Source organism: Enhydra lutris, unplaced genomic scaffold (assembly GCF_002288905.1).
Source record: "Enhydra lutris kenyoni isolate GAN:26980312 unplaced genomic scaffold, ASM228890v2 scaffoldscaffold4, whole genome shotgun sequence".
Lineage (NCBI taxonomy): Eukaryota > Metazoa > Chordata > Mammalia > Carnivora > Mustelidae > Enhydra > Enhydra lutris.
The window spans coordinates 54,749,440-54,776,100 of NW_019154088.1; the positions used below are offsets into that span (position 1 = coordinate 54,749,440).

Consider the following 26,661-nt stretch of genomic DNA (forward strand, 5'->3'; position numbering starts at 1 on the left):
GTCTGATTGCTAAGGCTAGGACTTCTAGTACTATGTTTAATAGCAGTGGTAATAGTGGGCATCCCCCCATGTTCCTGACCTTAGGGGAAAATCTCTCAGTTTTTCCCCATTGAGAATGTTATTCACCGTGGACTTTTCATATATGGCTTTTATGATGTTGAGGTATGTATCCTCTATCCCTACACTGCAAAGAATTTTAATCAAGAAAGGATGCTGTACTTGTCAAATGCTTTTTCTGCCTCTATTGAGAGGATCATATGATTCTTGATCTTTCTTGTATTTATGTAGTGTGTCATATTGATTGATTTGCAGATGTTGAACCACCCTTGCAGCCCAGGAATAAATCCCACTTGGTCGTGGTGAATAATCCTTTTAATGTACTGTTGGATCCTTTTGGCTGGTATCTTGGTGAAAATTTTTGCATCCATGTTCATGAGGGATATTGATCTCTGTAATTCTCCTTGTTGTTGGCGTCTTTGGTTTTGGGATAAAGGTAATGCTGGCCTTATAGAATGAGTTTGGAAGTTTTCCTTCCATTTCTATTTTTGGAATAGCTTCAGAAGAATAGGTATTAATTCTTTAAATGTTTTGGGAGAATTCTGCTGGGAAGCCATCTGGCCATGGACTCTTGTTTGTTGGGAGATTTTTGATTATTGCTTCAATTTCCTTGCTGGTTATGGGTCTGTTCAGGTTTTCTATTTCTTCCTGTTCCAGTCTTGGTAGTGTATATGTCTCTAGGAATGCATCCATTTCTTCCACATTACCTAATTTGTTGGCATATAATTGCTCATAATTTGTTCTTATAATTGTTTGTATTTCTTTCTATTGGTTGTGATCTCTCCTATTTCATTCATGATTTTATTTATTTAGATTTGTCTCTTTTCTTTTTGATAAGTCTGGCTAGGGGTTTATCAATGTAATTAATTCTTTCAAAGAACCTGCTCCTAGGGGCACCTGGGTGGCTCAGTGGGTTAATCCTCTGCCTTTGGCTCAGGTCATGATCTCAGTGTCCTGGGATCGAGCCCCTCATCGGGCTCTCTGCTCAGCAGGGAGCCTGCTACCCTCTCTCTATCTCTGCCTGCCTCTTTGCCTACTTGTGATCTCTCTCTGTCAAATAAATAAATAAAATCTTAAAAAAAAAAAAAAGATTCTTTAAAATAAAAAAAAAAAAGAACCAGTTCCTAGTTTTGTTGATCTGTTCTACTATTCTTTTGGTTTCGATTTCTTTGATTTCTGCTCTAATCTTTATTAATTCTCTTCTCCTGCTGGGTTTAGCTTTATTTGCTCTACTTTCCCCAGCTCCTTTAGGTATAAGATTAGGTTATATATTTGAGACCTTTCTTGTTTCTTGAGAAAGGCTTGTTTTGCTATGCACTTTCCTCTTAGGACCACCTTTGCTGCATCCCAAAGGTTTTGAACAGTTGTGTTCTCGTTTTCATTTGTTTCCTTGAATTTTTAAATTCTTCTTTAATTTCCTGGTTGACCCATGGAGGCTCTTTAGCCTCCATGTTGTATTAGAGTTCTTTCCAAATTTCCTTTTGTGATTGAGTTCCAGTTTCAAAGCATTATGGTCTGAAAATTTGCAAGGAATGATCCCAGTCTTTTGGTACTGGTTGAGACCTGATTTGTGATGAAGTATGTGATCTGTTCTGGAGAACAGATATGCACTCAAGGAGAATGTGTATTCTGTTGCTTTAGGAAGGAATGCTCTGAATATATCTGTGAAATCCATCTGGTTCAGTGTGTCATTCAAAACCCTTGTTTCCTTGTTAATGTTCTACTTAGATGATCTATCTATCCATTGTAGTAAGTGGGGTGTTAAAGTCCTCTACTGTTATTGTTTTTTATTATTGATGTGTTTCTTTAGTTTTGTTATTACTTGATTTATATAATTGGCTGCTCCCATGTTAGGGGCATAAATATTTACAACTGTTAGATCTTCTTGTTGGATAGACCCTTTAATTATGATATAGTGTCCTTCCTCATCTCTTATTACAGTCTTTGGTTTAAAATCAATTTGTCTGATACAAGGATTGTCACCCCAGCTTTCTTTTGATGTCCATTAGCATGATAAATGGTTTCCCACCCCCTCACTTTAAATCTGGAGGTGTCTTTGAGTCTAAAATGAGTCTCTTGCAGACAGCATGTTGATGGGTCTTGCTTCAACACCCTGTGTCTTTTGATTGGGGCATTTAGCCTATTTACATTCAGAGTAACTATTGAGAGATAAGAATTTAGTGCCATTGTGTTACCTGTAAAGTCACTGTTTCTATATATTGCCTCTGTTCCTTTCTGGTCTGTGGTACTTTTGGACTCTCTCTTTGCTTAAAGGATCCCTTTTAATATTTCTCCCCTGGCTGGTTTAGTGAGCACAAATTCTTTTAGTTTCTCTTTGTCCTGGAAGCATTTTTTTTTTTTAAAGATTTTATTTATTTATTTGTCAGAGAGAGAGAGGAGCTAGAGAGAGCACAGGCAGAGTGGCAGGCAGAGGCAGAGGGAGAAGCAGGCTCCCTGCCAAGCAAGGAGCCCGATGTGGGACTTGATCCCAGGACACTGGGATCATGACCTGAGCTGAAGGCAGCTGCTTAACCAACTGAGCCACCCAGGCATCCCCTGGAAGCTTTTTTTAATCTTCTATTTTGAATGGCATTGTAGCTGGATAAAGTATTCTTGGCTGCATGTCTTTCTCATTTAACACTCTCAATATATCATGCCAGTCCTTTCTGGCCTGCCAGATCTCTGTGGATAAGTCTGCTGCCAGTCTGATGTTTCTACCCTTGTAGGTTACAGACCTTTTGTCCCCAAGCTGCTTTCAGACTTTTCTCTTTTTCTCTGAGATTTGTTAGTTTCACTAGTATGTGTCGGGATGTTGACCTATTTTTATTAATTTTGAGGGGGATTCTCTGTGCCTCCTGGACTTTGATGACTGTTCCCTTCCCAGATTAGGGAAGTTCTCTTTTGCTCTGGTATACCTTCTGCCCCACCCCTCTCTCTTTCCTCTTCTTCTGGGATCCCAACTATTCTGACGTTGTTTCACTTTATGGTATCACTTATCTCTTAAATTCTCCCCTTGTGATCCAGTAGTTGTTTATCTCTCTTTTTCTCAGCATCTTTATTCTCCATCATTTTGTCTTCTGTATCATTAATACTCTCTTCTGCTAGAGGGAAGTTTTAATGAGGAGAAGGATATTTGCGTGGTTTTAAAGTATCTCCTCACAGATTGGCTCATTAGTTAAAAGGGAAGACAAAGATAGTGTGTTGATTGGGCAAATCAAAATTAATATCAGCATAGGGGGCAGATAAACACTGCATGCTTCCAGGTAGGATATCTGAGCAGGGTACATTTCCTATGTAATATTCTGCCCAAGAGTGCATAACCTGAATGTAGCTGTTGGGAAGAATCACAACAATGTGAAACACTGAGGAAGAGGTTAACAATTGTGAATCTGGGTGATACATGAGTGTTCTTTGTACTGTTCTTGCAGTTTTTTCCCCAAGTTTGAAATCATTTCCAAATAAAAAGCAAAACACTTAAAAAAGGCATTGATTTATTCCAAAAATAATGTCAATATTGATTTGCATTTCTATTAGTATCAATTAAAAAATCGTAAAGCAGGGTCATGAATAATGAAGGGAGCAAGGTGAGTGGTTTGCTACTTTAAATTATTTGTTGGGGAAGTTTTTTCTGAAGGAGTGGCATTTGCAGAGAATGAAGTGAAAGAGGAAATCTCACAAACATCTGGGAAGGAGTATTTCATCTAGCAGGAATGGGAAGAATGAAGCTTTTGAAGTGGAAATGACCATGTTGTGCCCAAGATCAGCAAGAAGGCCAGTGTGAATAAATGAAAGACCAAAAAAAGAAGAAGAAGAAGAAGGAGGATGAGGAGGAGGCCAGTGTGGCTGGAGGGGAATGTCCAAGGGGAGCAGTGGTAGGAACTGAGAAATGAGATGTAGACAGCAGATCACATAGAGCCTTGTAGTCTCTGGGAAGGAATTTGGATTTTTTTTCTGAGTATGATGAGATTCCTGTGAAAGGTTTGACCAAGGGAATGGCAAATTCTTTTTTACATTTTAAAAAACATCCTCCTGGCAGCTGGCCACAAAATAGACAATAGAGAGACAATACTGGGAGCAGGGAGACCAATTGGAAAATTGTTACAGTATTCCAGATGAGAGATAATAGTGGCATGGGCCCTGGTGGAGTGTCAGAATGGTCAGATTTGGGCTATATGTTGATGATATATCAATAGAGTTGCTGAAGAATGAGTTTACTTCATAAATTATTAAAGTGAATTAGATGTAGAATGTAACAGAAAGCACAGGCAAGGATTAATTACTTATGTTTCTGAAAGTTACTGTGTGAAGGGTGGTGCCATTTACTGGGAAGACTGAAGGGTAAATCAGTCATTCTGTATAGGGCACATAAAGTTTGAGAAGCCTAACAGATCTCCAAGTGAAGAATCAGGTAGGCTGTTTATTATTTAAAGCTTAGGGAAGAGGTTGGGCCTGGGGATATAAATCCGAGAGTTGACAGTGTGGATGCTATTTAAAGCTGTGGGTATAAATGAGATCACTTTAGGAAAGTATAGAAAGGGAAGAGAAGCACCCATGTTTAAGATCCCAGACACCTTCAGGATTTAAAGCTAGAGAAAGGAGAGGGAACCAGCAAAAGGGAAATTAGACCCACAGATGATCACCCCACAGTTTAAGGAGCATGCTAGTTGGCTGTACATCTTATGGCTGGAAAGCACTAATCATTCTTTCTATGTTAACATCTGCTTCTCCATAACTTCTCATTGTTCATTCTAGTTTTCTCCTATTGGGTGTTAGAAATAGGTCTCTCGATGGGACAGTGTTTCAAATATTTGATGACAGCAATCATAACCCGAAGTCTGCATGTTATGTTCCTTTTATTCTTCCTTATATTATATTGTTTCCAAGGTCTTTACTAATTTGACCATACTCCAATCAGTATATCTTCCATAGAGTTAGGTATGCTAGGACAGAACACAGTCGTTACCAAGTATGGTAGATCTTGTTTCTTCCCAAACTTACAATAATAAAACCAGCATTTGTCAAATGCTTTACAGCTGACAAAGAACTCTCATGTAGTGTAGTTTTCATTTTCACAGCAAACTTGTGAGTATGCACAGATGTTTTTATTGTTGGTGGTGGTGGTTTTATTATACAGATGGGAAAACAGAGGCTCAGAGAGGTCAAGTAACCTCACTACTCTTAGATAGATTATCTCAACATGTACAGAAGTTATTAAACATTATTGCTTGATACTGTGGTTTTCAGTGTTCTAATAAAACTGACCAAGATATTTTTAAGTGACTTAATGTCAAACTAAGTTTCCTACCTTTTGTAGGTGTGTAGTTGATTTTTTAAGCATAATATTTTTTAACCTTAATATTCTCTAGAGAAGTTTCTCAACTGGTCTCTCCTATATACATTTTTGCTCCCCTCTTGTCTATTATTTACTCAGAGCAAGAGTAATCTTTTAAAAATATGAATCAGATCACATGACTCCCTGTTCAACACCACCCCTCCCCCCCACCCCCACCCCCACCCCCGCAAAGACTTCTTTTTGTATCACAAGAAAGTCCAGACTGCTCACTGTGACCTAAAAGGCTCTGCCTAATTTGGACTTTGTCTTATTCTCTGAAATCTTATCAAGATCTGTTTATGAGATAAAACTCATTAAATGCATTTAGTTGGTTTTTTCTTTAAAAATTTATGCCAGTTCATTAGGTTGATCTCTCTCTCCACACACACACACACACACACACATATAGGCACCCCACTAAGGTATATATATACATATATATATAGGCACCTATATATATATGGGCACCCCACTAAGGTAGAAATGAGCAGTTCCTAAAGAAGTATGTAAATAACTAGCATGCCTCATAATAGAAATGACAGCAACTCATTTTTTTCATAAGTTAGCCCAAAGTCTAACAAATACATTTACTGATAAACCTAAGGCAAACTGTCTTTGTTAATCCTTTTGTAAAAGAGTTGATTCCATGTGCTGAGAAAGACTTTTAACAGACTTGACAGAATTGATTCATTGATGAGTGACACATTTATTCTCAATTTCAATAAATAACACTTTTTAAAGTCTTTCCCTTCCTATGTTTTACAGGGGAATGCAGCTTATAATAGAAGCACAGACTGATTTCTTGGATTTGATGATTAAATTTAGTCAAAACAGCCAGTTATCCAGCACTGTTGCTGCACGCTGATTTAGACTTTTTGAAAAAGAAAAAAAAAAAAAAAAGGATTTGTGAGTGTGTGTGAATGTGCAGCAGAGTGCAGAGGGAACCACTTAGGGCTGGAAATGCTTAGGACTGACTCAACACACCAGTTGTTACTCCACTTTTGTTTCTCTGGGTTATTTCAGAATGACCCTGCAAGGGATGAAAGATCTAGCACAAGAGGAAAGATGTCTCTAAGTGTTGGACCTCAGTTTTTAGGGTGGGAAGAGTCAGTGAAGATCATCTGGCCAACGCAGCCCATGCAAATTGGGAAACCCAAACCGTGTCTCAGGGGCCCCAGTAATCTTCACAGTTCTGCAGCTACATCTCTTCTCTTTTAAGAAACCTAATTATTATTTTTTATTATTAAAAAGGCATAAAACAAAACAGGATTACTTCATTATAAAATCTGTTCAAATGTGTGCATGAAAATGCTATTTTCAGTTTCCTTGATAAGGAATTATTGCCAAAAAGTCTCCTAAAATCTGGTTGTTAATCTTGGTTGTACCTGTCAACTGTGAATGGACAGGGCTTCCAACAGTCAGGTTAGGGAGAATGCTGGCACTTTTTTCTGATGAATATAATCGCCACAATACTTCCCATGTAATGAAATCAGAAAACATAATTTATGTAGAAATGTAGTTCTGAGAGCCTTGTGATTATGGCCTTTTGTGTCATTCTGCCTGCATTACAACAGATCAGACTTACAAAGTCCTGGAAATATTATGTTGGGTGTTTTTTAATGACTGTGTCAACATGATCTGTCATTTTCTAAGTTTTCCAGTTTCTTTAAGAGCATAGCTTATGTTCCTAACACTTTACGGGAAACAGTACAAAATTAGTTTCTAGGTCTCCTTATATTTCTCCTGGTGTCACAAAAGTATATATTATATCAATGAAATATTTGTCTTTGACAGAAAGGCTCGTCCACCAAACTACAATTAATGAATACAAGAATTAGAAATCAAAACTTTGTTTAGTCTGAGGAAAAACAGTTTTTTAAACTGTAACCACATGGCTGTTTCTTGTTTGCGTCAACTCTGGGTGACTGTTATTGTCTTCCGTGAATTCTCTGGGGCAGGGACCTGACTTTGTTGAATGAGCCAATTGTTTTCCTTTGTGTTGCCCATCTAGTAAGTTCCCATCTGGTTTGTATCAGACTGTTTTCACAGCCAACAACTGCTGCCTTCTCTATATCCTGACACTTCAGGGCCCCACGCTATCAAAGCACACGGCTGCGATGGCCTTGCTGGCAGGCCTATACAGCTGTGCCTCACAGCTTGGAACTATTACCCAGAGTAATGGTAACGGAGAACTTGCATTGGCCCTTATTCCCATTGGTGTCGTGTGTACAGTGAGCAGAAGTCCACCCTCCCCTCCCCACCCCCTCATACCCAAAACTTACTAGTCAACAGAAAATCTTTAGAGCTCTAATTTTAGGATATGGAATGTTGGGGTTCATGTTTTCTAGTGGCTTCCTGAATTTGAAAGCTCATTTTTCATTCTTTCATTCTTTTTCAAAAGTTACCAGGCCTGGCCTTGGGGAAGTAAGTTGGTCACTATGTCACATTTAATTTTTGTTTCCAAATTTAGTTAGGAATGGCTGGATATGGCAAAATCCACTATAAAAGCTACACAAATAATACACTGTAATTGTCATTACGATTACAGTCCCAACTACGCTGTCGTAGTTACAGGGCATAGTTTGAGAGTTTTCGTGTTTAGGAAGGATTTCTATTCAGAAGATGGATTTTCTATATGTAAACTATGGAAGCACTTGTGTTCAAACTGCTTAGTAACTATTAAGGAGTGACTTTGCCTTCAGTTTTGTTAGCATCAAGTGTCACTTATAAGAATGTGATAATAATGACCTTCTGTAACAGTCTGGCCTTATGTAATTAAAGTTGTGAGAGCTATTGTTGAGTAAGAGTTGAGTTTAAATGTAGCTCTTATGTCATTGCTTCATAATGTGAAACGGCAAACCTTTTTGGCACCAAAAAGAAAGGATTAAATGACTTTTACAGAATATATTAATATTTTAGAAATGCTTTCAAGATTAGGTAAAATGATATTAGTTTGTGATTTCAAAGAAATTGAGTGGCTGCTTGTCACAGAGCGTCAAGTATCCTCTAGGTAAGAAGTCGTGTAGAGGGGCGCCTGGGTGGCTCAGTGGGTTAAAGCCTCTGCCTTCGGCTCAGGTCATGATCTCAGGGTCCTGGGATCGAGCCCTGCATCAGGCTCTCTGCTCAGCAGGGAGCCTGCTTCCTCCTGTCTCTGCCTGCCTCTCTGCCTACTTGTGATCTCTGTCAAATAAATAAATAAAATCTTAAAAAAAAAAAAAAAAAGAAGTCCCGTAGAGTCAAACTGAACCAACAGCGACAACAACAAAACTCACCTTCTGCTTCTGAATAATTTTAGTTCGCTGGTATTTCAGGATTTTAAGGAAAGAAATAGGAAGGAATTTGGCTTTGTCCTTAGCAGTATGGCATGTGACTTGGCAACTATTCACTTGCTGTTAAAGGCTAGTAAAGTTAGTTATTTGGCTCTTTCAGTCATTGGAGAACAATTCAACACTGTAGGGGAAGCACCTTTCAATGGCTGAAACTAATCTATTTTTTTTTTCATTTTCAACCTTCTATGGGTAATCTACATATAGAAAGTCTACTTACATACATATAATCTACATATATACGTGTATCATGGGTGGACAGCTGAAAGAATTTTCACAAATGAACTCACTGGTATAACCCATGCCCTGGCCAAAACACAGCACACTGCTAGTACCCTTTCAGCCCTCTCATGTTGCCTTTGGTACAACCTCCACCCCATGAGGATAACCACTGTTCTGTGATTAGTTCTCTTGCTTTTTTTTTTTTTTAACTATAAATAAATGAAATCATACAGAATGCATGGCTTCTTTCACGAGACAAACCTATTGTGATTTTTAAGATTCCTTTAGTTTCAAACCGTTATGACATGCTTTTATAAAGAATTATCTGAGAGGAATTTGTTTTAGTAGCTGTGTCACAGGCTATTCAACCAACAGGAAGTGCATTGTAGATAAAGTTGTCTACTAAAACATCGACTCTCTCAGTTCTCAATCAAATTTTAATGCTGGAATGTTCCTCTAGACATTCCTGCCCCGAAAACGCAGGGATTCTTTGTCATAATACCACACAGCAATACATTCAAGTACTTAAATGGCTTTTAATGAGCTTCAATAATTAAATGTACATTAGTCAAATAAAGCTTGGTCTGCATTCAGGATAGGTAGATCATCTGTTTTCTGAATTACCAATCAGCTTCTTTGCAGTTACATATAAGATTTTATGCTGGCAAGATACTATTTCTAAAATGCTGCTCTTGGAGAGACTTATATACCCATTAGATATGCAGCCAAAGAGTAACTTAATCTGGCCAGATTATTTGCTTCCAAGGTGTTAATTTCTTTTTATATATTTTTAACTACTCTAATAATGTTCCTTTTTTCCCACTGGACTCAAAATGGTATAAAACATTCAGGTATTCTAAGTGTTACTAGTTTAAGATTTCTCCTTATTAACTTTTATTTCATATTCTGAATGGTACCCATTTAAAAACTCTTATTTTGTGAGCTAAAAAATTTATTATTAGGAGCCTTCATCTTTATATCCTTGTTTTACAGTTAACAGCCCTATAGTACTATGCAGTTTTCTTAAACAATCCATAAAGAATTTGTTTAAAATAATAATATAATAATTTATAGATTTAAGTATTGCTATTCTAATGATTCTTACTGAGGATAGTATTAAAAACCAAAAGATAAACTTTCAAGCCAATATACAAAATTTTAAAAACAAGAGTACAAACATTGTAAAGCCCAGGTTGCTATCCTTTTAAATACCACTTTTTGAAATACTACAATGTAGCCTCCTTTCAAATTGACACCATATAGCTAGAAGATTTTGATGACCATTTAAAATAAAAAGCTAAAGAATTGAAATAAAGTGAGTGTTTGAAAAAAGCATAGTGTACAAATGGTACAATCCCAGCAACCTTGTGTGCCCTCATTTAAAGCTTTTTCAGCAGCATCCCTGCTTTCCCAGCCTTGGATTCCATTTTCAAATCTCAGATCATACTTAAATAAAAGATAATACATTTGTCTTTTGTGGTAAAGGTAAAGGATAAATTATAGGTAATCTGTGACTCAATTTTTATCCAGTGTTACCCACTCCTAATTTCCATAGCAATTCATGGATCAAATGTTTGGAAATTTTTTTCTTCTCATCCTTTAACTTAATACCATAGAGTATTGTTTCTTCAATTTGGGTGGGGAGTTCCTTTTTTTAAAATTTAAATTCAATTAATTAACATATAGTGTATTATTAGTTTCAGAGGTAGAATTCAGTGATTCATCAGTTGCATAGGACACCCAGTGCTCATTACATCGTGTGCCCTCCTTAATGCCCGTCCCCAGCTACTCCCTCCCCGCCAGCAACCCTCAGTTGTTTCCTATGCTTAAAAGTCTCTTATAGTTTGTCTCTGTCTCTGATTTTGTCTTGTTTTATTCTTCCTGGGTTTGTTTCTTTTACTAACTAGAATCATGCTATATGTATTGTTCTTTGATGTGCTTGTTGAAGATGTTCTTAGCCTAGCACTCTCCTTTTATTCATTATATATTCCACAGAAATAGTGTCACTGTTTGGGTTGCTTCATTCTGCTGTTATAATTATGCCCACTTTTGTGCACAAACTTGAGCACAGGGCGTGGAATTTGAGGGGAAGAGTGCCAGTTTGAGCCCTTGGCAATCTGAAATGAAGCTGTGTTGACTTGCAATTGAGCAGGTGGCAGGCCATGCATGCTGACTCGGGCAGGAGAGTGGCTGGGCTGTGAATTTGGGACCCACAGGCCGATGGCATTTTGTGTGACAAGGATGTGGCTGGTTTTGCTTTTAACTTTTGCTTTTCTGGCAAACTCTATTTCTCCTTCTACTTTAAATGAAAGCCTTGCTGCTGGATAGTGTATTCTTGTCTGTAGATTTTTTCCTTTTAGCACTTGGAATTTATCATACCCCTCTTTTCTGCCCTGTAGGGTTTCTGCTGAAAACCACTGATAGCTGTATGCAGTTTCCCTTGTATGTCACTGCTTTCCTTTCTCTTGCTGCTTTTAAAATTCTCTCTTTATCACTACTTTTAGTCATCTTACTTACTTTGTGTCTTGGTGCAAACCTCTTTGGGTTAGTTTTGTTGGGGGCTCTCTGTGTGTCCTAGATCTGGATTTCTCTTTCTGTCCCCAGATTCAGGAAGTTTTTAGCTATTATTTCTTCAGAGACATCTTCTGCCCCCTTTTCTTGCTCTTCTCCTTCTGGGATCCCTGTCACGTGACTGTTATTCTTGACAGTGTTGCTGAGTTCCCTAGGTATATTCTCATTTTGTGTAGTTTTTCCCCTCTCATCTGCTCAGCTTGATCACTTTCCATTACTCTGTCCTCCAGGTAGCTGGTCTGTTCTTCTACGTCCTCTTGTTTGCTATTTATTCCAGGTGGTCTATTTTTATTTCCATTTAGTGAGTCCAGTATCTCTAATTGGTTCTTTTTTAAGTCTCCGATCTCTTGGTGGAGGGTCTTCAAAGAGGTCCTGCACTGTTTTCTCATTTCTAGTGAGTATGTTTATGAGCATTACTTTAAATTCTCTATCAGACATATTACTTATCTCTGTTTTATTTAGGTCTCTTGCTCTGATTTTTTCTGCTCTTTCATTTGGGACATATTCCTCTGTCTCCTCATTTTGTCTATTGTTGTGTCTGTTTCTCTGTGTTAGGAAAGTCAGCTACATCTCCCACACTTGAAAGTAGTGGCTTTATGAAGAAGAGGTCGTGTAGTGCAATGTCTTCTTTTCACCAGAAAATGGTGCTTCAGGGGTCTCCTATGTGTTTTGCTACAGGGGTGTCCTTCCATTGTGATGGAGCTATAGTTTGCCTTCAGTCTAGCCTGCGATAGCTGTCTGCCTATGGGCAGAGTCTGTCACCTATGGTGTTGATAGGCTGATCTGGAGCTGCCTTGGGCTTGAATTGAGTAAGACCAGGTATTTGTCAGAGATACAGTAGCACCAAACTGTGGCACTTTCCCTGTGTTGTCCCCTGAGAAGGTTTTGTTGATGGGTGGGGCCTGCAGTCAGATCATCTGCCTGCCCCCAGCCCACTGCTGGACTCACAGTCAGACTGGTGTGTGGTTATCCTCTCCTCTACCTAGATCAGGACTCACTTTGGAATGATGCTAGCCCTTGTCTGGGCTGCGCACACACTACCAGGCTTGTGGCACTGCTTTGATTGGGGTTTTGCCAAGAGCGATCAGAGGGGTGGATCTGCTTCACTGTGGCCTCTTGTCTATGCCGGGCTGCAGAGGGTCTGTTCTACCAGTTTTCTGGTTAGTTTCTGGGTTATATATGCTGATGTGGGTGTTCTCTAGGTGGCCACCTGGCAAGAGATGAGCCCAGGGTCCTCCTACTCCGCCATCTTCCCAGCAGCCTCTCGTTTCTTCAATTTTGAGCAGTAGGATGAGGAAATATAAGAGTCAACAAGCTTGATAAGCAGTTTTTAAATCATGTTGGTCAGGGTATAAGTTGTTTTTGCTGCTTTGATTCTCACCTTTAGAGTACAGTACTCACCCTTTCAAGAAACCCCTCCCCAGCAAGTGTGAATTATGAGCCAGCTGTTTGTTACAGGAATAAATGACAATAGACAACTCTAATATTGAGATATTAGTGGCTTATTTTATTTTATTGTTAGGAGAAATTATTACAGAAATCAAGAATCTCTCTTTGGTAGAGTTTTGTTTATATTTATAATATCAACAACACATAATAGCTACCATCTCTGTATATTATATATAATATATATTAATAATTATATATTATACCATCTCATATATCTTATATGTGATATACTTTGCTAAGATCCATAATAACCCAACTAGGTAGATGATAATATTGTCATTTTCTATTTGAGAAACCTGAGGTTCAATGAGGTTACATACTTTGCTCAAGGATACGTAGCTAGTACATGACAGAGCTGGGAATCAAATGTAGTCCAACTTTGAAAGCAAAAGTTATAGTCTTAAACATTATACTGTATGTCCTTCCTTGATAATTTTTTAAGAAGTAGCACAGATAATTTCTGATTGTTCTTATAGGTCTCAGTATCTGAAGACATATCCTAGTGTAGAAGAGTCTGAAAAAGTTGGGAGGTAGGGAAAGAACTGTTTGCTATGGGCTTTAGTCCCTACTAATAATACTATTAATATGTCACATTGATTTGTCAGTGAACTTTTCTGAATCTTGCCTTCCTTATTAGTAAGGATAAGATGATCTCTGAGACCCCCTGTAGCTCTCTGTTGGTCATGTGGGTGCAGTACTTCTTCTTTTCAACAAAAAGTCTCCCTGTCCAAAAATATTTTGAAAAGATTGCCTAACAAGAGAATTTTTTTGAATTGGGAGAAGTTAGAAAATAATCACAAGCTACAAAATAATAAAACTACCATTATTGAGTAATAAATGTAGGCACTGCTCTAAGTTATTTACATATCATTTCTGTTGGCACTGTGATTTACATTAGGCAGTTTAGCTTCCAAGTCTGTGCTCTTAACTGTGACCTTTCAGATGTCTCTCTAGAGAGTGTCTGGTTGTCAATTACTTGCAACTTTTTGTTATCTTACATAGTACAGTGTAGAATGAATAGAAAAAAGTGGGTGTTTTTTCCTATACAAGATCACAGAGTGGTATATCCATTTGATAAAATGGTTCAGAAGCATTGGTCACCTGGATATTTCTTGAGCCACCATACATAAAGGACTGAATTTTAGGCATCTTAGGGAAAATAAGGAAGGATGATGGAGGGAAACCTTTTGTTTTTAGATTTTATTTTTGAGTAATTGCTACACCCAACATGGGGCTTGAACTCATAACCATGAAATCAAGAGTCACATGCTGAGCCAGCTGGGTGCCCCTATTTTGTTCTCCTTTATGAAGATCCAGCATTGCAGTAAATCATTTCAGCCTATGAAATGGCTTATTGAAGGCACATCTTAATAATACTAACAGATTTAGCATATTATTTCAATTTAGATGTTTTTCTAATAAAGCAGCTTTGTTGCATATAAAGAGATGACTAAAGTATGCTTTGGTTTGGAGTAATGAAATTGTTGTCATTTTTTGAGTTAAAAATCATTGTTTTAATAAAGCAGAAATAAGCTGTTGTGTTTTTTTAAAGCCATTGTTTTTGAAAGTTTCAAGAAAATGCTTTTATTAAGCAAAAAATCTGAATATTAGAGAAAACATGCTCCTTTTTTTTATTCCAAAGAAAATGTAGTATATAAAATTCCCATTTAGGTCATTGTGAATTTAGAAGAGTGTTTCATTATAGCAGCAGGTCCCATTGGGGGCTACATCCCCTTTGGAGTGTGAGCCTATCAGATTGGAAGGGAGCCCTGGTTAATTTAAAAAAGCCCTAAAAGTGATTCAGACTTTCCCCTCTCTCTACCCCAACCCTCTGTTGAAAAATCACTGGTTTAGAAAAGGTTTCACAGCTCCTTTCTCCAAAGCCAGCCAGGTACAATATATCGCACCTTCTAAAGAGGATAAAAAAAGAAGGCAATAGAACAAGAAGAGGCAAAGAGAAGTTACCAAGAATAGAAGAAGAATTTGGGTTCTAGGATGGAAACATGAACAGCTAGAAGTGGTATGATGCTAAGAGCAGAGAGCTCAATTAATTCTTAGTCTTTAAACTCTCTTATATTTGAGGCAGAACAGGAGCATTAATTGGAAGATTTGCTCACTGATGTCAGTCTGCTCTGTGTTAGTTTTATCTTTACAATTAAAGAGGATTAAGACAATGTCTTATTCTTTATGGTCTTCACAACACTTCATATAATAATGATGGACACATAAAAATTTTTTTAAATTGAATCCTAGCTAGACCTAAGGTAGGTTTTCTTTTTCTTTTCTTAGTTTCCACCCTTTTTTGTTTAATATGAAAGGGGATGACATTGCTTGTTTCTCAATGTAGCACAATAGATATGTTTAAATTCTGGGCTTGGAAGCAATCATTTCTGAGCAGGCTGCCACTTACTTTTACTTGCTCCCCTCCCCACCCACTAAAAAAGGTTCTTTAGTGGAACAGGCCTCAGTGGTAGAACTGATTGATGCTGTTGTGTCCACCTTTGCACTATAGGTGCTGTGTAGAGTGGGAAAGACAGCTGCAGCGGGCCAAGCAGTAACCTTTCCTTCTCTAACTCTCAGAAACTTAGAGGCAGAGGAGGAAGTGAACAGAGATAGTGTTTCATATAATAACATAATAGTAAGTGCTTTGAATGCATTTAAAAAGATTTTTTTAAAAAACAGTATTAAGTTTAGATGTTTAATTTTGGTCTAATTGCAGATTGTCGGTATATAGTAAGTAACTTGTATTTGCCCCCCCCCCCCGTCTTACCTTTAGAAAACTATGTTTTCTTCTAAAGCTGTTCTTTTTAAGCCTTTTCCCTCATTAATCTAATTGTATCTAATTCTTTAATGTATTTCGTTTTTAGGTATCCAAGAGTATAATGACAATAGTTTAACATGAAACTTTGTCACCAGTGAGAACCTATTGCTCTGTTAAATGAATGATGTAATGCTTCAAGTCATGTATCTTCTTCCAAATCCACCTGACATTTTTCTGAAATAAGAGAAACTTGAGAGAAGTCTGATTTTTATTTTAGAGAAAATCAGAAAATACTGATTCTACCATCCTCTACATTTTTTCCAAATTGTTCTGCCTGAAGAATTTGTTTGAAACAACAGATATTGACAGTTATTGACTGACTGCATGTCAGAGCACGGATTAAGAGCGTGCCATTAACATGAGCACGCGTTTCCGGTGCCCAGGGTATCCTGCTGGCTGGAGAACCACACGTGCTACAGGTTTCTCTCTTCAGTTAACTTTTCAATACTTCATCATTCCCTAGCCAGAAAGAGGTTTTCCCCAGTCTATTTCATCTTAATATTAAAATGTGGTGGTGGTTTGACAGTGTAATGCTCTTCTGTGCTCTCTGACAACTTTATTGGTTGCTTCACATAGATTGTCTTGGGCAATATGCCGCTGTCTGGCCCAGGGTGAAGGGAGATTCTACATTTCTTTTAGTGATTAAATCCTTAAGTAAGAGAATCTGTGAGAACTTTTAACCTTGGAAGAAATGGTCCGTGAGTTTCTTTTATTTAGCATAAGTTGCAAATTTTCTAGTGATTCTTTGTTTCCCCCTTTCCTTAATTTTTGATGCCTAATCATTGGATAAAGTATTTTTCCATGGATAGTCATTAAAATTCAGCTGTTTAACTTCCTTTTTATTAAGGTCATTAGATCCGGCTTCTGTTTACTTGGTTTTATGAGAGTAACTGTGGGAGTGCATGTAGTTTGTGTTCTTTTTAGTGAATAGGAATGAATCATGGTTATTTCTAGGCGTAACTGATTTTCTTATGAAAAACAAAATCTCAACATAGCTTCTTCAGGTGATATGGATCGGACACAAACAGAGCCTGATCTGTAACTTGTGTCTGTTTGTACATGTAAAGATTTTTACTTTAAAAGTTGTTGAGAGGCACCTGGCTGGCTCATTCAGTAGAGCATGCAACTCTTGATCTCAGGGTTGTGAATTCAAACCCCATATTGGGCATGGAAACTACTTATTAAAAAAAAAAAAAAAAGAGTTGAACTTGGAGCTATTTATATTTTTCATTTTGTTATAATTTCTTTGATAATAATCAGCACAGTAGAGAGACTAATTGTGCTTTTTAAATTTTTCTGAAATACCTATAAACTCACCCAGCTAGTAGAACTCCATGCACTAAACTCCAACCCTCCAAAAAGCATAAGTCAGGGGAGAGAAAAAAATGTTTCATTTCCCTTTGGAAAGTTTATAAAATGTTGAATTAAAAGGGTGCAGGTGTGGTATTCAGAGCACTGAGGATAGTACTCAAGATAATTCCATCTGGGGGAGGTTATTTGTTGGGACAGGACAGTGTTTAAACTTTGAAGTCAGTTTTAAACAAAGTGAAGCAGCTGGAACCTGGCATAAGAAGAAACAAACCTTTCATATTAACTATTGCTTTTTAGAAGAAAAAGAATTGGAGTTGTTTTTACAGGTGCCAATACATTTATTCTATCGATAGGAACTGCTTTATTTTTATCCTAAATTATACATTTCAAAATAAGCATTTGTCAACTCATTTTAAAAACAGAAGCAATAGTAAACTTAAAAAACACAGTAAGATTTATAGGTCTAAAACACATTTTGGAATGAGACTATAGTAACATTTTAAATCACCCTTTTCAACATGAAAGGAAGGAAAGAAACATTTAATAGTAACTAATCTGGGAAGTAGAGGTAAATAAAATACTACATTCTGTACTTGACAGAAATGACTAGGCACCTTCTTCATCAAGACTTGTAGTATTTGTCCTCAAACACTGAAGCTATGATGTTGCAAAATCTGCAGAGGGAGTGGGGTTAAGTATGTGAGGAGAATTGAATACAGCAGGGTAGTTTAGCAGCTGCTTAAACAAGGAATTAAAAAGAGTAGATGAGTCCAGGGTGGACAGGAAAAATGCTTCAAGAACTCCATAAAATACAGCTGAAATCCTTGTAACATTTCCACAGACAGCTGGGAAGCCAACTGCGTAGCTGGAACTCAGCTGATTTTAAAGACATGATCTGGTCAGCGAGAATCTAAGCAGGCTGTTAGCTGCGAGAATCCACAGACTCTTGAGGTGGAAGCAAATCAGTCCAGTTCAGCAGCCGTTTCAAGGCCCACTGTGTGCTCACCGTTGTGCTATAACTTTGTAGAATGCGGAGGTAAATAAGATGAAGTCACGGCCCTCCTACAGCATTGAGTTAACAGAACAGACCCCCAAGCAAATAACAATTGAGATGATAAGGTCACAGATACTTCCTGTGTACCTGCTGTCCTAGTCAGACAGCAAAGACTCCCAAGTCCCAGTCCAGGCTCTTACGGAGTATCTTGTTTAGAGCAAGTGACAGACACATCAACAAATAATCACAATGCAGTTTGGTTAGTGCAAATTACCAAATCACTTTCGGAGAGAATGAGGCATTCACAGTTGACAGGACAGGAATTCCTGTATTTCACCACTGCTGGAAGGACAGCTCAAAGGATGTGACTCACTTGCACATGGGGCTGGGCTATCCTTTAAGCCAGTGATTCTGAAATATTTGGGGGCCCGCAGACCATCTAGAGCACTGAAATATGGCCATCTGTCTCCCTCCCGAACTGTACTCACATGAAAATAATATGCATACTTTTCCAGGGCGTTCACAGATCCCTGGCCATTCATCCGTATGCCCTGGGTTAAGATCCTTCATGTATGTGGATTCAAGATGATTACATTTGTTTCCTTTTAGACTTTATTTTTTAATTTGTCATTTATAAGAAACCAGCCTTTATTTTCATGTAGAAAAACCTAAATCCAAGCTATTTAAAGTCACTCAACTATCTTTTCATCCACTCATAGAAGAATGCCAGAAGTTGGTACATATCACATGTGCCTCATGTGTTACTTAATCTGAATGAAGAGTTGGAGATGCTGTACTCTTCTATGAAGCTATCGAGGAAATGTTTTCTTCTGTTCTCTGCTTGTCTCATGTTGTTTGAGGAGAGAATGCTTTGTTTGGATTTCTCTCAGTTTGCAAATAACAGAGATAGAATAATGAGTTATCAAGTGTTTGAGGATTAGGGTCAGAATCTGAAACCTCCTGATGAAATACATTATCTAAACCCAAAAAACTTTTACAAAGTTATGCATATTTTTAGAAACATAAATACAATATATGGGCAAAATCTAAATGGACATTAAAAATCCTATATTATTTCTTGTCTTCCTTAGAATAAGTTAGTTTGACTTTTCTGTTCCTTAGTCTTAAAAATCCAACATCAAATGTAAAATTTCTTCATGAATTTTAAATAACTTTAAAGCAAAAAAAAAAAATTGAATTTCAAACATCTAAAAGAGGTATTAAAATATGTGTTAGGAAGCTTGAAATACATGGTCTGACTCAATGGCATCCCAGCTTAAATGTAGCCAAGTTAAATGATGTACTGCAAACCCACGGAATCAAGGAGTAGTCTCTTTAAAAAAAAAAAAAAAAAAACTCTGAGAACAGCTGTTGAAACAATTACATCATAGAGTAATGACATGACTATGGAAATTTAAAAAGTCAAACTTTAAAAGCATCAAACTACATTTAATATAGGCAGAAAATTTATGTTTGCTTTAATGATGATTTATTAAGACATGATGTCTTTTACCTTAAAAAAAAAAAATTAAACTCTATGAGGACCATAACTGGATATGAAGGTGACTCTTTTTGCCTGGTAACACTCATTTGCCTGATTTTTTTTTTTTTTTAATGTTCCCAGTCTAAAAAGTCCTTATTTAAAGTTCAAAATTACTGTTCAAAATAAAGTAAATGAACTCTTCAAAAAGTCTTCCCCAGATGCACAATTACAAACACCTTTGGATAAAATGGTGCATTTTATTGGCTTAACTTGTTGACTAAAACATAATTACTTGAGTTAAAATAGCGTAACTATTTGGAGGCCTTCTAGAACTGTGTTTTTTTTTCTTTTTCTTAGTGCATTTCAGTGAAACATTCTTATCCTCTCTAAAGCAGACTACCTTTTGCAGCCCATCCTGAGGGTCATCACCTCTTGGGATAGTTCCTTTCCAGTTACCTAAAAGGAAGAGCTGCTCTGTTGTGAGTGCTTTCTGTGTGCCAGCACTAAACAGAACACAGCATACGCATTATCCCTTTTAATTCTCATAAAACCCCCTGGGCAAGGTACTCTTATCTTTATTTTAAGGATGAGGAAACTAGGGTGTGCAGAAGTTACATAACTTTCCTAAAATCTCTTATCCCTCACCATCCCTCTTACCCATTACCTATTTTTCTTTATAACACATATCTCCTCCTGACATATTATGTTTGTTTCCTTCGTGTGTGTCATCTGCCCTACCCTCAGTTGGACTATGATGGCCATGGGATAGAGCCTTTGTTCTCTTCATTGCTGATATCTCCAGAGTCTGGAACAGTGCTTGGCACATAGTAGGTGCTCAGTTGATATTTGTTGGGTGGATAGATGGAAGAGCTCTGCTCTGCCTTATTCCAGAAGCCTCACGCTGACAATTTGGATGGGACTGTTCCCAAGTGACTGGACAGCAGATCTCATTTGGACCCTAGACTTGGCCCGTCATAAAGGGACTCATTACTGCTCCTCTCCTTACCTGCCCCTACTATTGCACATTACATGAATGGAATTTATCTTACCCACCTTTTTAAAAGTCATTTTTTTTCTTTCTTTCTTTCTTTTTTTTTTTTTTGTTTGAGTCATGGAGATACTTGCTATAGTGCAGAAGGCAGTGAGATGTCTCAGCGCTTCCAGTTTTGAATTAATTAGATGAATTATACGAGACTTTTTTTTTTTTAATCATCTGTTACCTCGTGTGACTCTTTACTCTTCGGTCTCTTCCTACGTATCTCTCTGATATTTCCCTTTTGTTTTTCGTTATTTTCTCTTCATTCACCTTTTTTTGTCCTTCCTCGAATTTTTGTCATAATTTCTCTTCTCAGCCTATTTTCTCTCCCTAGGTTATCACTGTTCTCATTACTCTAATTATTGTATCTATATAGATGACTGTTAATTCTGTCTCTGAAACTGCCTGATGGTCTCTGACACCTTTGATTCCAGTTGCTTGCTGGAGAAGTCCATTCACATATCTTGTAGGCATTCACGCTCATCAGGTATGTAACTGATCCCAGTATCTCCACACCTCTTTATAACCCCATAGCCTCAGGCTGGTTTGTGTTCTAATTACTGCCTAATCAGTCAACTAACCCTGTAATTTCAGGACCATACTCAATTCTTTATAAGTTGGGAGTCTTCCGCCAAAACCTTGAATCTATTTCCAGTGGCAAGGATCTCCAGTTCTTGAGTGGACGATTTCCATAGATCTCTCTTATCTCTCCTTATTTTGCACACAGCTGTTGGAATTCTCTCTTCTAAAATATATTTGGTCATCCAACTCCTCTGTTCAGAATCTTGTGACTCATCATTGTTTACAGAACTTGACCCTGACCTTCCTTTACAGCCTTTCTCTCACCATTCCTTCAATCCAATTAGTACTTTGATTTCAGAACAGAGTTCCTTTAACATACTGACTTAAAAAAAAAAAAAGTACTGACTTCAAATTGACTTTATTTTGTTGGTTTTTTCCTTCATCACCTTCCACATCTTTGAAATCCTTCAACTTCAACTGCTACTTCCATGTCATTTTTTTTGTGTGTGTGTTACTTACTCACTTTTTCTTTTTTTTTTTAATTTATTAAATTTTTTATTTTTTTATAAACATATAATGTATTTTTATCCCCAGGGGTACAGGTCTGTGAATCGCCAGGTTTACACACTTCACAGCACTCACCATAGCACATACCTTCCCCAATGTTCATAATCCAACCACCCTCTCCCAACCCCCCTCCCAGCAGCAACCCTCAGTTTGTTTTGTGAGATTAAGAGTCACTTATGCTTTGTCTCCCTCCCAATCCCATCTTGTTTCATTTATTCTATGTCATTTTAACTTACTTGTCACTTTAACTAACTATTGCTGTACACATCTGTCTCTGCTTCTAGCTTATGTGCTTCTTGAGGATGAGGACAATTTCTTCTTCATCTGTGAATCTCTCAGAACATAGGCTTGTAGGGATGTTTAGTTGGTGAGAGTATGCTTTGGAAAAGCCCACTTTATTGTCCATTTGCCTCAGTCGCCTTCTCTGTCTCCCAGAATTACTGTCAGGATGAGGTAAGATGATGGGGAAAGATATTTGCAATTATGAATTGCTGTGTAAGTATAAGGCATTAACTATGAGAAATAGCATAACTTTGCAGTGATTGAATTTAATATGTTCTCTGAGACTTGCAAATTTCTTTGAGATCCAAAAAAAGTTATAGCTCTTGTTACATCATTGAGCAATTTACTCAGTAATTTAGTGCACATAGTAGAAAAGGAAGGTACACGTAAAGCAGTTTTGTGACGTAACAGAAAAAAGAATATCTGGTATCAGTAGGGTTTTGACAGATAGGCAACTAAGGAATTAGTTCCTTAAAAAATTCCAATTTTTTCCATTCCTTTACTTAGTAGGGGAAGGTAACATTGAGTTTTTATGGGTTGAAGATTAATTTTGCTCTTGGTGTTTGTTATACTTTATATTTGTTTTTACTTTATTGATGAAGTAAGCTCTGATCTTGGATACTTTTCCTGGTTATTTTGTGTGCTCAGAATCATGACTTTGTAAAATGACAGAACATTTAAATAGTGTTTATGTCCTATAAAGATCTTTTTTTAAAGCAGTTCTTATTGCGTCTTCATTTTAGTTTTTATCATATCCTGACAGAATTAAATTTCAAAAAGTCTCTCCTTATTTAAAATATTTATTCTATTCAAATTGACATAAGGCTTGTTTTCTTCTTAGAAGATTATACTGTGGTATGATAATTTGTGATGTTGCTATAATGTTGCCAATTCTTATTATCTGTCCCTCTTTTATTAAAAAAATGAAATTAAAACAAATAACAAAAAGGAATGGTATAATATTGTCTTTGTAAGACTTCCTAATGTGAAGGAGTTTGGGTTTTACAAATACTCCGATTTTCTTGGAAAGCTGTGATTAAATCATCACTGAAATTTCTGAAAATGTCTACTTTTACCGTAGTCCCTATAAAATGTAGTGGAGAATTCCACTTTATTACTGTGAAAACTACTTGAAAAATATAAAGGAGTTTTAGAAAAATTACTATGGCTCTTGACTCAGAAATCTGTTTAAGATTATTAAAGATAATTTGTTTTTAAGATGCTTATTATTTTTATGTATATGTAGTAAAGCCATAAAATCTGAAACAGGGATTTTTGTAGTCTTAAATAATAGCAAGTTGGCATTCTTCATGTTCTTAGATGGTGTGCTTTAAACTTAAAGAAGTGAGTTAGGGTAGAGGCAGACAGATTACATTTATGGTCAACTCTGGATTTATGTTTAACATATTAATGAATTCTTCATCCCAGACTGTCTCCTCTGCCACGGGCTGGCTTCTTTATTGCCTCCCACTACTCTCAGTCCATGGAGTGGAGATTTTTTTTTCTGTATTTGGTTAAATGTAGCAATCATGAAGAAAAGTCTGTTTTACAGAAAAAAATACTTTCCAAAGTCAAATGTCAATGTTATTTGAATGATCACTTTATTACTTTTTTCCTTTAACCTTGTTTCCCTTCTATCAGTTCTGTTAATAGCACAGCATTCTTAGGCACTCAGGAATGAGCGTTAATGACATGATCCTGAGGTGAGCGTTCATTTTGTAGGAGTAGGAAAAAGGGTAAACAAAGTGCCTTGGCAACCTTTGACCTCAGATGATTTTCACATGGTTCATATCAGTTTTTTAAAAAAGTCACGTTCTTTTTGTAACTTAGTAGCAAATCCTTATTTTAGGGCTGTTCCAGTGTGTTTTTTTAAAATTAGACTTAGCTATTTACTTGATGGTAATAGTAATGATAGTAGCGCTAGTACTATACTAAATAGTACTGGTTAGTGGTACTGGTAACTCTGAGTTTTCAAGCACTTGCTAAGTGCTAAGCTCTGTTGTCAGGCTCTTTACCGATACTATTTTGTCCTCATTACACTCTGCAAGGTAGGTACTAGTAGCCAACCCATTTAATATGAAAGGACTGAAATTTTGAGTGGTGAAACAATTTGCTGAGGTCATACAGTGAGTAAGAGGGTAAGTCTGGGTTTCAGAGACTAGATTCTGACCCTACCTGGTCTTACCTGGCCTTTGTCAATTGGACCACAACTCTTGGCACTTGGGTATCATCTTAGTCCATTCAGGCTACCGTCACAAAATACTGCTGTCTGGGTGGCTTATAAACAACAGAAATTTTATTCCTCACACTTCTGGAGAAATCAAAATAAATCTCCTCTTCCTGGTTCACAGCCATCACCTTCTCACTGTCTTTTTTTTTTTTTTTTTTTTCTTTTTTTTTTTTTTTCTCTACTGTGTGTTTACATGGTGGAAGGGGCTAACAAGCTCTGCGGAGGACCTCTTTTATAAATCCCATTCATGAGGGCTCTACTCCGATGACCTAAGCACCTCCCAAAGTCCCCTCTTCCTAATACTGTCACATCAGGCATTAAGATTTCAACAAACGAATGTTGGGGAGGGGAGTGTAAATAGTCAAATCATAACCTACTTTTAAAATGTTGTCCATAATTGTCTAGGGGAGGGAGAAGAAAGGAGGAAGGTGTATGTTATCTCTGAGAAGTTCTGAGCTCCGAGGTCCTTAAGGAAAGAAATGATCTCATATGCAATCCTTGTTTGGATGCCCTCGCCTGATATTAGTCAAGAAAGCTTATAGCATCTAAGTACTCAGGATGTGCTTGTTTAGCTGAATGTGTTTCTCCTTTTTGCAGGCGGTAAAGAGGTACCACTTTTTGCTTCGCAGACATCACCCACCAAGATGTCTGTGACGCTGCCCTCAGTGAAGCTGGAGGACTATTCTCAGTCTCTGAGCATCAGCACCGTCCAGGGGGACACGGACTCCTCAGGAGCAGATACCTTCTGAAAGGGAAGTGAGAGCCAGCATAGTATTTGTGCCACTGGTTTTGAAGTCATTTTTCTCAAGCATAAAACCATGTCTCAAACTATTTGGTGTTTTGAGCATATTCTGAAAAACAATTTCTAATTTTTTATTAAATTCAAAAACATAATTTGGGTATTTAGGTAAAAATTTTAAATAAAATAATTTAAATACAAATCACTGTGAGTCTGAATTATTTCTTGGAATCCTGAGGCGGCTTGGAGTAGTGGAAAGCGCATGACTTTTGACATGTGAGAATGTATTCTATGGATATAATTATCTGTAGTTATGAAACGATGTTGCTCAGGGCTATTCATTCCGAATTTTTTTGTAACAACAAATGATTGGCAGCAATCTAATGCCTGTCAATAAGGGACTGACTAAAAAAGTTGTGGTATATCTGTATAATGGAGTACTATATAGTACAAAAAAGAATTGTAAAATGTTTACATGTTGATGTGGAATTGTCTCTGAGAAATATCGTTAAAGTGAAAAAAAAACTGTGGGCAAAATAGCTACCATCATGTACAGTGGGGAGGGGAATCCAAACATGTGGTATGTACACACACGTATACATACATACATACATTTGCTTAATGACGCGTTAAATATCTTTGGAAGGATAAACAAGAAACTGCTAACTTGTTTCTGGGGAGGAGGACCAAGTGGCTAGGTGATAGGAGTCAAGGATGACTGAAGCCACTATGTATCTGAATTGCAGTGTGATGGAAAAAATTAAGTGAGGTTAATTTTTTTTATACCTCCCATGTATGCCTTATAAACATTTATACTTTACAATGTGACTAAATTACCTTTCAAAAGCATAAACACATAAAATTGAAAGAAAACCAAAGCATAACTGAAATTCTAGTTTCACTTGCTTCACCTTCTTGCTCTGTGATGGGAGCAGATAAGCCCCTTCTTCATGGCTGCCTGGGCAGGAGGGTTTAATACTTGTTTTGCAGGATAATGGGGATTATCGATAATGTTGGGAGTGATGCTCAGCCCAGTGCCTGGCACCAGGTAAGAGCTCAGTGAATGGTGGGTGTCATCATCTTGAGGAACTGAAGCATCTTACACCAGAGGGTAAGCCCAATGAGAAGTAGGATAGCCTAGAATTAGCAACAAAGCAAAACAAAAACTTAAACATAAACAAAAATGCCTCATCTCCCTGAACATATTTTCCTGTCATAACTGAAGTTCAAACACACAGTCACTATACTCGTCCTTGACTTTGTCCAGCATTTGCCTGGGTTCCTTGGTCTGGCTGCATATTAGAGTCCCTGGGAGCTTTAAAACCACCTCTGTTCCATTCTCAGGGACGCTGACCTCACTGATCTGGGATAGGGCCTGGGCATTGGTATTAAAAAAGAAAAAAGACCTTCCCAGGTGGTTAAAATATACTTTCGAAGTTAAAAATTACTCAAGAGCAATGTAGAATTCCTTAAGCTTCTAGTAGGGCCCACTGCCTGGGGAATTCTGGAGGAGTCTGAGGATGCCTTCTCACTGAAGACAGAAGCTGCAAAAACCTATGGAGAGGTGTCAGCCTTCCACGCACATTTCTTCCTATGTCAGCTCCTCCAGCTTCTCGGATATGCTGTAACGGAAATGCTTAGGTTTCACTTTAGAACCCATTTTTCCTTGGTATTGCTTTTTGGACAGCTCTGCTTGTAATCGTTCCCATGAAACAAGTG

The 26,661-nt window shown here is 37.4% G+C and overlaps 1 protein-coding gene across 4 annotated transcripts in view; it reads left to right on the forward strand.

The window, feature by feature from the left end:
- LOC111138953 (KIAA0586 ortholog) overlaps nucleotides 1-25,508 on the forward strand; it is a 131,023-nt gene extending 105,515 nt beyond the window's left edge. For 3 of the 4 annotated variants that reach the window (XM_022491004.1, XM_022491014.1, XM_022490996.1), the window contains one exon: nucleotides 24,801-25,157. In XM_022491004.1, the coding sequence (XP_022346712.1) occupies nucleotides 24,801-24,952 (152 nt within the window). In that variant the 3' untranslated portion in view covers nucleotides 24,953-25,157. Of the gene's footprint in view, nucleotides 1-24,800 lie in introns of all 4 variants that reach the window. The other variant, XM_022490987.1, reaches the window with a different exon arrangement.
- The last annotated feature ends 1,153 nt before the right edge of the window (nucleotides 25,509-26,661 follow it).